This window comes from Salminus brasiliensis, chromosome 17 (assembly GCF_030463535.1).
Source record: "Salminus brasiliensis chromosome 17, fSalBra1.hap2, whole genome shotgun sequence".
Classification (NCBI taxonomy): Eukaryota; Metazoa; Chordata; class Actinopteri; order Characiformes; family Bryconidae; genus Salminus; species Salminus brasiliensis.
Genome location: NC_132894.1, coordinates 687,529 through 700,407, shown reverse-complemented (window position 1 = coordinate 700,407; position 12,879 = coordinate 687,529). Strand labels below are relative to the sequence as shown.

Genomic DNA, 12,879 nt, shown 5'->3' with positions numbered 1-12,879 from the left:
TTTATTAGAAACCCCTGCCTTGTGCGTCCAATCACTGGCCACTTTATTAGAAACCCCTGCCTTGTGCGTCCACTCACTGGTCACTTTATTAGAAACCCCTACCTTGTGCGTCCAATCACTGGCCACTTTATTAGAAACACCTGCCTCGTGCTTCCACTCACTGGTCACTTTATTAGAAACCCCTGCCTTGTGCGTCCAATCACTGGCCACTTTATTAAAAACACCTGCCTTGTGCGTCCACTCACTGGTCACTTTATTAGAAACCCCTGCCTTGTGCGTCCAATCACTGGCCACTTTATTAGAAACACCTGCCTCGTGCTTCCACTCACTGGCCACTTTATTAGAAACTCCTGCCTTGTGCTTCCAATCACTGGCCACTTTATTAGAAACTCCTGCCTTGTGCGTCCAATCACTGGCCACTTTATTAGAAACACCTGCCTCATGCTTCCAATCACTGGCCACTTTATTAGAAACCCCTGCCTCGTGCTTCCAATCACTGGCCACTTTATTAGAAACCCCTGCCTTGTGCGTCCAATCACTGGCCACTTTATTAGAAACACCTGCCTTGTGCGTCCAATCACTGGGCACTTTATTAGAAACCCCTGCCTTGTGCGTCCAATCACTGGCCACTTTATTAAAAACACCTGCCTTGTGCGTCCAATCACTGGCCACTTTATTAGAAACACCTGCCTTGTGCGTCCAATCACTGGCCACTTTATTAGAAACCCCTGCCTTGTGCGTCCAATCACTGGCCACTTTATTAAAAACACCTGCCTTGTGCGTCCAATCACTGGCCACTTTATTAAAAACACCTGCCTTGTGCGTCCAATCACTGGCCACTTTATTAGAAACCCCTACCTTGTGCGTCCAATCACTGGCCACTTTATTAGAACCCCCTGCCTTGTGCGTCCAATCACTGGCCACTTTATTAAAAACACCTGCCTTGTGCGTCCACTCACTGGCCACTTTATTAGAAACACCTGCCTTGTGCGTCCAATCACTGGCCACTTTATTAGAAATGCCTACACCCAGAGTCTAGAACACATGCTCTACAGAACCACCAGAGCAACACAACCACAGCTATCCTGCTCCACTCGTCCTCAGGCACTGAGCCGTTGGGGGATCTGGCACAAGGCCCAAGCTTTCCCCGTCATCCACAACACAAACACGTCCTCGGCACCATCACTGATCTGAATCCCTAATCAGCACTCATCACTGATCGCTAACAGCCACACCGTCTCTCCGGCAGAGTTCTCCCACTATCTGCCCCCCACCGTATTTATTCTACAGGATGACAGTTAATTACGGGGGGAATTGGTTACAACCCCACCTGTTAGGTCTTAATGTGGCGAACAAACGGAAAAGCAATTTGGAGGAGAATTCGCCTGCAGAGCTCCTTTGTTGAGTTGCTAAATGCTAATTGTTAAACAGACTGCCGCCTAAGATGTGCAAATGTTGGAAATGCAGCACTTTAGGCTTGCACAAACAAACGGCGCTCTCTTGCGTGAGAGCAGTTTAGTGTGTGTATGTGTGTGTGTGTGTGTGTGTGTGTGAGTGTGTGTGTGTGTGAGTGTGTGTGTGTGTGTGTGTGTGAGTGTGTATGCTCTCTCAGTGTTGGAGGGAAATACCAGCAGCTCTTGATTTGTTGGGTTTTTTTGTACCAACTACTCCCACAGTAAACACTGGACAGACCTCTTGACCCGAGGAGGTCTCTGGCCTTAACAGAGTAATGCTGGACCCGAGTGGCCAGAGATGCTCGTTAAATCACATAAATTATTGTTATTATGCACCTACATGTCCAAATATTTGTGTTCACCCCTTCTAATAAACACATTCAGCTACTTTAAGCTGCACCCATTGCTGACACAGATGTGCAAATGCACACACACAGCTTGTCTAGTCCCTGTAGAGAAGAAGTACTGCCAATAGAATAGGACTCTCTGGAGCAGATCAACATCATGACCCTATTGGCTCCATGCTGCCTAATGCCAGGTGTGGGCTAGAGGGGTATAAAGCCCCCCAGCATTGAGGAGCTGTGGAGCAGTGGAGGAGCTGTGTTCTCTGGAATGATGGAGGAGGAGCTCCATCCAGTACTTTTGGGATGAGTTGGGGAGTAATGAGGTGGGGTGGTGATCATCCAACATCCTGACCTCACTATCGCACTTGTCGCTGAATACAATCAAATTCTCACAGCGGTGCTCTGCCAAAAATCTAGTAGAAAGTCTTCTTCTCTGGACAGTAGAGACAGTTACTGCAACAGAAGCAGGATCAACTATTTTAATACCCTTGATTTTAGAAGCAGCGATGAATGAACAGATGTCCCAATACTTTCGTCCATATAGTGTATGTAGGAACACAAATATACAGATAAAATATATGGAAAATAGACATTTAAGAAGGTGCAATTGTAGGAGATGAGGATGACTCTGAGGAAAACGAATAAAATCTAAGAGGAACGGTAAGATTTGTCCTCTTTAAAGCCTCTGATTCAGGAAAACACGAACAAGCCGCACAGCGTTTAAATAAAGGAGAACTGCAGCAAGGGGAATTTGATTAGAGGCTGCAGAGAGAGAGAAAATAACGTTTTCTGCAGGATGTTTGACCCGTGATACGCCGGGGCAAATTCAGAGACTTACAAATCCAATCAGTGGAGTGTGTTACAGTCTGGAGTGGGGGGAGGAGGCGGTGGGGACACTCTGTAGCTATGCAGCCGAATGAGGAGCTCAGAGGCCTGAGTGTCTCTTTCAGACCGTCTCTGTCCAGCACCTCAGACGCTGGACTGGACATGCTATAGGTAGGGAAGGAGGGGTGCTTCCTGCAGAGCCCTGCAAAGCTCTACGTTTCGACCACCACAACGTCCAGAACAGATCAGGTGTGCTCACCTGGGACTAAAACACAGTGTTTATGCTTTAATAAACGTAAACACCTACAGTATCATCCACCGTCTACTGATCCTAATGGTCTGTATGTGGGTCCTCACCTCAGTTCCTCACTCAAACATTATTTCACTTCTTTATAAATGTTGTTTAAATTGTTTGAAAAGTTATTTCATCCAATTTTGTTGCCTAAAGCAATATTTAATATTATTTTGTAAAAAAAAAAACAATTATCTGCATAATTTCTTGGAATAAGCAAAATAATAAGATACTTTCAGCAGATTCAATTATTAAAAACTAGAAGTTAACATGCCTATACAATTTTAATAGCAATCTTAAAATGAAACCCATTACATATATTTAGTCTAGATGTAAGATCAAAGGGTTACAGTCCTACACTTTAATGCACTCTATTGATTTCCTGTACTTGAACTGAACCAAAAACAGTCAATAATTCATTCCTTCATCACCATTTTCCAGCCTCTTTTCAACCTTTAGAATCAAACTCTTAAGTGTTCATATTATTGTGCTTTTAAGACTGATCCATGCAAATCATCTCTGTTCTGATTGGCCACTGTTGTGTTGTATTTTACCTTCCTAAAAAGCAGCACAGGCTGAAACACCCCTCATAACTTTGAGCTGAATGGGTGTGGTTTAAAGTCTAGCTGTATAGATGGATATACTGTATGTAACTATATTGGTTTATTGGTATTATATGATTGTGAAGCTGGGAGTGATTGTATTTTATTTGTTTACTTTATTTGTATTTAATATTTACAAATTACCAAACTCTTTGAAGTTAAGATGCAATTTTTTTAGTTCTTTTGCAAATTCTGTTTTTCTTTGATATGAGCTCTTTAATATTAATACCTGAACACTAAGCTGGCTTCAGCGGGTTAAGTCCAATTCACAGTCATGGAAAGCTGTTAAACGGGAGCACGATGAAACAAAATACCCTCATTTCAGAATTCTATTGTACAACAACAGCATAATGGCAAAATCCTCAGTAATATCCATCATCATGTTAATGAACAATCCAAATTATCTACAGAGACGAGCCTCATTGTCACCCAAACCAATATCACACAAGACAATATTACACTCATATTCACAGAGACGGAAAATGAAAAGTGAAAGATGCCCCTGTGAGAAATGAGGGGATTTGAAGAAATGAATCACATTACGTTACCTCCTGTCTCCTATAAACCTTAATGATTTTTCTCCCTCTCCCAGGGTACGGATGGTAGTTAGGAGATTACCGGGCAGGTTTTTCATACATACAAGACAGAACAGGGGATTAATAAGGGAGCTCTTTCTTGGGGGAGGATTTGGCTTGTTGGAGATGTGCAGGAATAATCGTGGGAAGTCATTTACAGCGTATTTGACTCTGCTTCGGACCCTCTGTGTGAGTCAGTCCTCCTCAGGCACACCAAACTTTACATGCTGCTGTTTGATATATCCATATTCTGACACTCAAAAAACCAACAGCAAAAATACTGAGCTTTCTCAGTCCAACACTGCAGCTGCCATATGGGTTGACGAGCCAATATTTCCTTGAACAAATGCCATTTCTCTCTGCTCTAGTGCAGATGTAGCTCGTTTAATAGCAGCGTGTAGCTGTGGGCAGTAGAGGCCAGAGGAACAGCAGCCCAGGCCTGGGAGCTGTCCAGTGCTGAAATCAGCCCCACTTGCAAAACCCATGGAGAGGGATTCTTTATTTAAGCTCCAACCACTCTAATTCCTGCTGTGCATACTGCCGAGCTCCTTCTGCTGACGGATTTCTCTTGGGCTTCTATAAACGTATTTAAAACATCAACAACAACACTGATTAAAATTATGTGAAAACAAGCACTTCTTGTCTTATACACCTGTGCAGTGCAACAGAATGCTTCTCACTGTCATACCTTAGAAACCCCCGGGTCAGAGCACAGGGGCAGACATGCGACAGCACCCTCTGGAGCAGAGAGAGCTACGGGGGCTGTTTTCGACTCGTCCTCTCGTCTGATGCACACATCTGCTGAAATGTTAAAACTGTTTCTTCCATTTACGTAATATTGCCAAACTGTGAAATGCACTCTTGTTAAATGATGCTGAGAATCTGCTGCATGCATTATAACCTGAAGGCTGGATTACTGCAATGCCCTTCTGGTTGGAAGTTCATGTGAGTCATTAAAAAAGCTTCAACTAGTTTAGAATGCAGCTGCTACAGTGCTCACCAGGGCTCGAAAATTTGACCATATTAGTCCAATTCACTCATCCTTGCACTGGTCACCATTAATTCTGCGCTGATTATAAATTACTTCTTCTTATTAACTACATTAACTACATCTGACTGTTCACACTATACACCATATGACTACACTACACTATACAGCTAATTGGAATGTTGCCCTTTAAACAACAACAACCAATACACACATGTGCTGCATGTTTGAGTCATGGTGAACGCTTTCCTGTCAGAAGAGGATGGATCTTCTCCTCTGATGTGTCCCTTTGTTTAGCCCCTATTGCAGATACAGAGAGCTCCATAACTCACTCATGATCTTTAATAGGAAACAATGCAGTTCTAAATAATGGAGTCTCAGTCCTGCTCTCTGATGAATATTCATAACCTGACTGTGCTGTGTGCGGCACAGAAGGCCAGACTACACACACACACACACACACATACACACTGCTCTGTCTGGGTCAACTATCCTTTATGTATAGTATACACACACATGTACATGTCTAGACACACACATACACAGACTGATTTTAACTACTTGACAGGGTGCCAAGTCTTAAACTTATTTGGCTACTTAAACTTGCACCAATTGCTGATACAGATGTGCAAATGCACTCACAGCTTGTCTAGTCCCTGTAGAGAAGAAGTACTGCCAATAGAATAGGACTCTCTGGAGCAGATCAACATCATGACCCTATTGGCTCCATGCTGTCTAATAATGCCAGGCGTGGGCTAGAGGGGTATAAAGCCCCGCAGCATTAAGGAGCTGTGGAGCAATGAAGGAACTGTATTCTCTGGAATGATGGTCGTGGAGCTCCATCCAGTACTTTTGGAATGAGTTAGGAATGATGAGGTGGGGTGGTGATCATCCAACATTCTGACCTCACTAACACCCTTGTCGCTGAATGCAATCAAATTATCACAGCAATTATGTTTCAAAATCTTCTCTTGACAGTAGAGACAGTTACTCCAACAAAAGCAGGTAAACTCGTAATAACATTACTTTTTTAGAAGAAGCAATGAATAATGATATTCATTAAAGGAGTCCCAATACTTTTGTCCATATAGTGTCTGTTTATTAAAGCTGAGTTCTGGTGTTCTCAGAAGACGATCCCTGTGTTACACGACACCTTTACTACTAACATCACTAACACCATTAACGTCACTAACACCATTAACATCACTATCATCACAATCACCATTGACATCACTAACACCATTAACGTCACTATCATCACTATTACCACTAACATCACTAACACCATTAACATCACTATCATCACTATTACCACTAACATCACTAACACCATTACCATCACTATCATCACTATTACCATTAACATCACTAACACCATTAACATCACTATCATCACAATCACCATTGACATCACTATCACCATTACCATCAATATCACCATTAACATCACTATCATCACTATCACCATTAACATCACTATCATCACTATCACCATTAACATCACTATAATCACTATCACCATTACCATCACAATCACCATTAACACCATTAACATCACTAACACCATTAACATCATTATCATCACTATCACCATTAACACCATTAACATCACTATCACCATTAACATCACTATCATCACTATCACCATTACCATCACTATTATCACTATCATCACTATCACCATTAACATCACTAACACCATTAACATCACTATAATCACTATCACCATTACCATCACAATCACCATTAACATCATTATCATCACTATCACCATTACCATCACAATCACCATTAACACCATTACCATCACTAACACCATTAACATCATTATCATCACTATCACCATTAACACCATTAACATCACAATCACCATTAACACCATTAACATCACAATCACCATTAACATCACTATCTTCACTATCACCATTAACATCACTATCATTACTATCACCATTAACATCACTATCACCATTAACAGCCTTATCACCACTATAACAATTAACATCACTATCATCACTATCACCATTAACATCACTATCATTACTATCACCATTAACATCACTAACACCATTAACAGCCTTATCACCACTATCACCATTAACATCACTATCATCACTATCACCATTAACACCACTATCATCACTATTACATTAACACCATTAACAGCCTTATCACCACTATCACCATTAACATCACTATTATCACAATCACCATTAACATCACTAACACCAACGTCACTATCACTATTAACATCACTATCACCATTAACATCACTATCATCACTATCACCATTAACACCACTATCATCACTATTACATTAACACCATTAACATCACTAACACCATTATCATCACTATCACCATTAACATCACTATCATCACTATTACATTAACACCATTAACATCACTATCATCACTATCACCATTAACATCACTATCATCACTATTACATTAACACCATTAACATCACTAACACCATTATCATCACTATCACCATTAACATCACTATCATCACTATTACATTAACACCATTAACATCACTATCATCACTATCACCATTAACATCACTATCATCACTATTACATTAACACCATTAACATCACTATCATCACTATCACCATTAACATCACTATCATCACTATTACATTAACACCATTAACATCACTATCATCACTATCACCATTAACATCACTATCATCACTATTACATTAACATCACTATCATCACTATCATCACTATCACCATTAACATCACTATCATCACTATTACATTAACACCATTAACATCACTATCATCACTATCACCATTAACATCACTATCATCACTATTACATTAACACCATTAACAGCCTTATCATCACTATCAGCACTGCTGCTGTGTCTGTGCGTTAGAGGAGGCTCTGAGTGATTGTGGTGGTAGATGTGGCCCATTAAGCTCAGCGCTCGCTAATTTACGACGAGGACATTATCTGCTGGAATCTGAAGCAGCGCACTGTTTGGATGCTTTTCAAGTACAAATTCAATTCCACCTGTCAGCGCCCGCTCCCGACCCGCTCCACGCAGCCGGGCGGAAACACATTACTGAAATAGAGGAAAATCAATCAGACCCTCGCTAAAGACGCCCAGCAGCACGGTGGGGGGGGGGGGGGGGGGGTTCCCTCTATTCTCATAACAATGTAAATCTGATCTTTAACATTAAAGGTAAAGAGGAGAGAATGAGCTACAGAGAGAGAGAGAGAGAGAGGGAGAGAGAGAGAGACAGAGAGAGAGACAGAGAGAGAGAGAGAGAGAGAGAGAGAGAGAGAGAGAGAGAGAGAGAGAGAGAGAGAGAGAGAGAGAGAGAGAGAAAGAGATAGCCCCACTATCTGTACACATGCTGGTGCAGGTAGACGCAGGTGTAACTCAGGTGAGAGGCAGGGAGGATAAGTGTAAGTGTGTGTGTATGTGTGTGTGTCTGGCTAAAAGAGACAGTGAGAGGGCTGGTGGGGGTGGGGGTTGTTGTATGAGGAGAGAGGGAGAAAGAGAGAGCGAGAGAGGGAGAGAGAGAGAGAGAGAGAGAGAGAGAGGGGGAGAGAGAGAGAGAGAGAGAGAGAGAGAGGGGAGAGAGAGAGAGAGGGAGAGCGAGAGAGAGAACGAGCGCGAGAGAGAGAGAGAGAGAGAGAGAGAGAGAAGACATGAGAGGCTCTGAAAGAACCAGTAACCAATTTGCTGCAAACAGCTGCTGGAAATTTCCCCAGGGCTGCTCTAAACACAACACTCTGCCATTCTCCATTCCACCAGCCCTTTGACAAAGAACACCACAACACACACACACACACACAGAGTGCACGCCACGGACGATTCTGTCGATGTGTCCACGCTCTGCTCACAAACACGCTGTTCACGGTACCGGCTGCTGGGTCAGACAAGCCTCTCGGACTGCCGGTCAGACTAATGAGACGCTGCAGCTCACACACATCTCCAGCATGTTTGGAGTGTGTTACTGATCCATTCATTCTACTCTATCTAGCACAGAATAAGGGTTCTCTGACAACAGTGGAACCGGATGTAGATGTTCTTAAAGCTTCAGAAGGGTTCTTCACGCTGCATTACACCTAACCCTGCTAAGTCCTGCAGATTAGTAGAACATATTAAAATGAACAGCGGTGGGGTAAAAACGCCACAGCGCACCCCACAGGACGGGTAAGTCATAACAGACTGAGGGGGAGAGGTCAGAACTAAAAGTGCCAAACAGTTCATTAAAAGCAGTTCTTTACCGTTTCAACCACACAAGCTTTTATGGGTACAATACATAACAATATCTGTCCTAATAACTATGATTAATAATTAACATTTATGTTTTAGATTTCTTTATGTATTGTTATTATATATATTAAATAAATTATGCAAGCACAGACATCCCAAGGACTGATTAACATCTGGTCTCAGGCTGGTCTTAAATCTTGAAGCAGGATTTTGTTTAGTTATGGCTGCTCTTCAGTGGGAAAGAAGTAACTATTATTGTTATTATTATTGTTATTGTTTTTATTATTGTTATTGTTATTATTATTATTGTTGTTGTTGTTATTATTCATTTTAAATCATTAATTGAAAATGTTATTATTATTAATATTATTATACTCATATTTTATTATTTGTACAATTTAATGTCTTTTCTTTTCCATTCTATTATTATTAATTGAATTGTTTCATATTATTTATTATTGTTATTATTGTTGCTTTTTAATGCTTTTTAAAAATAATTATTCTGTGTTTTTTTAAGCATTTTGAATAGTCATTTATCAAAAGGTGCTACAAAAATAAACATGCCTTCACACAGTAGAACAGCAAATATCAGCACCATTTAAAAACAATATATAACATTTTATTAATCTGTTGATTAAAAAATTCTAAATAATTGGCTCTGATTTTAATGGGGAAAATGAACTTCACTCACAGTTGCTTAAGTGTAACACTGCATTATACCCCCTGGTGTGGAGGCTGCACTTTAGCCTGGCTGGCTCACCTACTGATCTCTACTACATATAAAATATCAGCATTTACCCTTAAGTAACAGGGGGAAGGGTGACAGCATGGCAGTGTAGCCCACAGGACAGCTTCGCTGTAATAGACTGAGGGGTGAGTGATAACCACTCAATACATTCAGCACAGCTCTGAGGAGTTTCAATCAGATGAGCTTTCCAAACTAAATAAATAGAAATATCTGCATTACATTAAATCTGAGAGGACTTGGGTGAAGAGTAGAGTACTATGGTCTCCATATTGACTTGTGTTTAGTAGAGTCTAAGATTAGAGGATCTGAATTTTACTCTATTTAAACTAGCTGAGGTTCTTCTTCAGTAAACAGTGAAGATCTTCTGTAAGAACTCTGGAGAAGAGAGTCTGATAAATGCTGTAAATGTAAATGAACATAAAATCTGATTAATTTATTTTTGACCACAAAGTATCAGAGCAATAAATTAACACCATAAAACAGAAATATCTTATATGTATATGTCATGTTTTGCATACTTTTGCTGAACCTGTGCAAAGAAGAGCTTTTGAAGAGCTCTAAATGTAATCAGGGGAAATGGGGAATTTCTCGTTGTCTGCTCTGGTCGTCTTAAAACTACCTCCGCTGTGAGATGTCTGTACTGCACCGCTCTCACTCCACACAGTGGTTCTGTACTGCAGCCAGAGATTAAACCATGAAAATGTAAAAGTGTGAATCCTGTGAACCTGTTCAGCTACAAATCCATCCAATCCATGAGACAGTCTACCCCAGATCAGGTCAAGCCAAGCTCTCCTCTACAGCCTGGCAGCCCAAAGCCAGTCTTTCTCCTTCTTTCATCAGCTGTCCAGACTCTCAGACTGAGACGAAGCCCACAGCCAGCCTGGACGGAGTGACAGCAGGAATCAGCTCCGTCTACTTCTCCTCACTGTCGTCACGGCGACAGCTTTTAAACTGACAGCCCTCGCCACTCACTGAACTTCACACAGCCCAGCACCTCACAACCCTGATGCTCTGCAAATAGGATGCAGCACTCATGGACAGCTACCTGGGGGTCCTGCCGCTGATGGAGAAGCAGAACTGCGCTCATGAAGCCGACTCTCCAGCCGGAATCAGGAGAAGCAGCTCACACCAGGCAGAACGTTCGGCAGGGAGGCGGAGAAGCAGGTACTGTACGCCGTGCGTTACGGTGGCACTGCAGTTTAACTGGGATCTCAACCAATACAAACGAGCTCTGAGTCGAACGAGACAAAGAGAAACAGCAACAACAACAACGTCCTCCATCCATTCCAGCCTCACACCAACCCTAGCAAACAGGGATCTACATGGTACACACAAAGGTTCTCTCAACAGCAGAACCCTGTTTTTCAGAGGACCAGTTTAACAAGGAACCACAAACATGAGGCTCAGAGCGGTGTCAGATACCCTGAACTGGTGCAGAACCTTTACATTGTGAGGATGTTCTTGAAACTTCAGAAAGGTTCTTTACATTTAAATGCACTCTAAGCAAAAAGGGATATATCTAGAGCCAGAAACAGCATGTCAGATGACTGCAGAACCTTTTCAGTGCTATGTAGAACCAATTTAACAAGGAACCACAAACAAGGCTCAGAGAGGTCTAAAAACACTGGTGCAGAACCTTTACATTATGTGGATGTTCTTGAAACTTCAGAAAGGTTCTTCACACCTGCATGCATTTTTAGCAAATATGGATCAGAATAGTGCAGAAAAAGGGTTCCCTCACAACAGTGGAACCTTTTTTTTTAAAGCAGAAGTTTTACATTATGTGGACATTCTCAAAACTTTGCATGCACGTAGCAAAATGGGTTCTGTATAACAGTGCATGTGGGTTCTTTGACTGGTTCTAAAGGAATGTGTTCCATTTTAAGAGGTTCTCCATCATTTAGAGGGCAAAGAACCAGGGCAAAGGACCATTTAGAAACTCAACTGGCTCAAATGAAGTTACATAGAACCTAAAGAACCATTGAAGAACCCAATTTTGTGTAGGCATGCACACTCATGAAGAACATTAGAGAACTCCAATCAGAAACTAGTCTCTGTGCTTTAAACCCAAACAGCGTCCCACACAGCACGTGCAGCAGGTAACAGAACAGGTAACCAGGTAACAGGTAAGCTCAAACCCACAAATCCCTCAACACAGGACCACCCCTCGCCCCCCCACACACCCCCAGCAGAACTCCACAGTAGGCGCGTGGAGCTGCATCTGTGCAGGCTTTGTCCTGCTGGAGCTCCTCGCTGTCCTCTCGCGCCCCTCTAAGGGGGGAAACAACGCCGCGAGGAGGCTGTGAGGAAGAGGATGCTACAGTGATGATGATGAAGTGATGAAGGACAGTAAAAGCCCCTTCCCTCTCACCTTGTCCGCGATGTGCGCGAGGCTGCCTCCCGTTTCATCTGCAGGTGTGGCGGATCTTCTTCGCAGCTCGCGCTGGAAGCAGCATCAAAAAACACACGCGGCTGCCGAGGCACAGGCACAGGCACGCGCGTGTGGAGATCCTTTCGCGCTCGCGATCCAGAGAGCGAGAGCGGAGAGTGAGCGAGTGAGCGAGCGAGCGGGTGGGTGCGCGAGCGAGCGAGCGAGAGAGAGTGAGCGAGAGAGAGAGAGAATATAATCCCCACCAGCAGCAGGACGCGCGAGGAGGACGGTGAACAAAAGCGCGCGCGGAGGCTCGAAGACCCCCCCCCCCAAACCCTTATGCTACTGCCCCCCTTCATTATACCCCCCCACCCCCCACCCCCTCACACCCCGCCTTATTATCTCCCCCTATTTGTAGCCCCAGGGATGGTTTGGAG

At 42.7% G+C, this 12,879-nt stretch overlaps 1 protein-coding gene across 1 annotated transcript in view; it reads right to left on the bottom strand.

Moving 5' to 3' along the window:
* ncanb (neurocan b) overlaps nt 1-12,603 on the bottom strand; it is a 174,078-nt gene extending 161,475 nt beyond the window's left edge. The window contains exon 1 of the mRNA XM_072660147.1: nt 12,443-12,603. Coding sequence (XP_072516248.1) covers nt 12,443-12,480 — 38 coding nt within the window. The 5' untranslated portion in view covers nt 12,481-12,603. The remainder of the gene's footprint in view (nt 1-12,442) is intronic.
* Nucleotides 12,604-12,879: the final 276 nt, after the last annotated feature.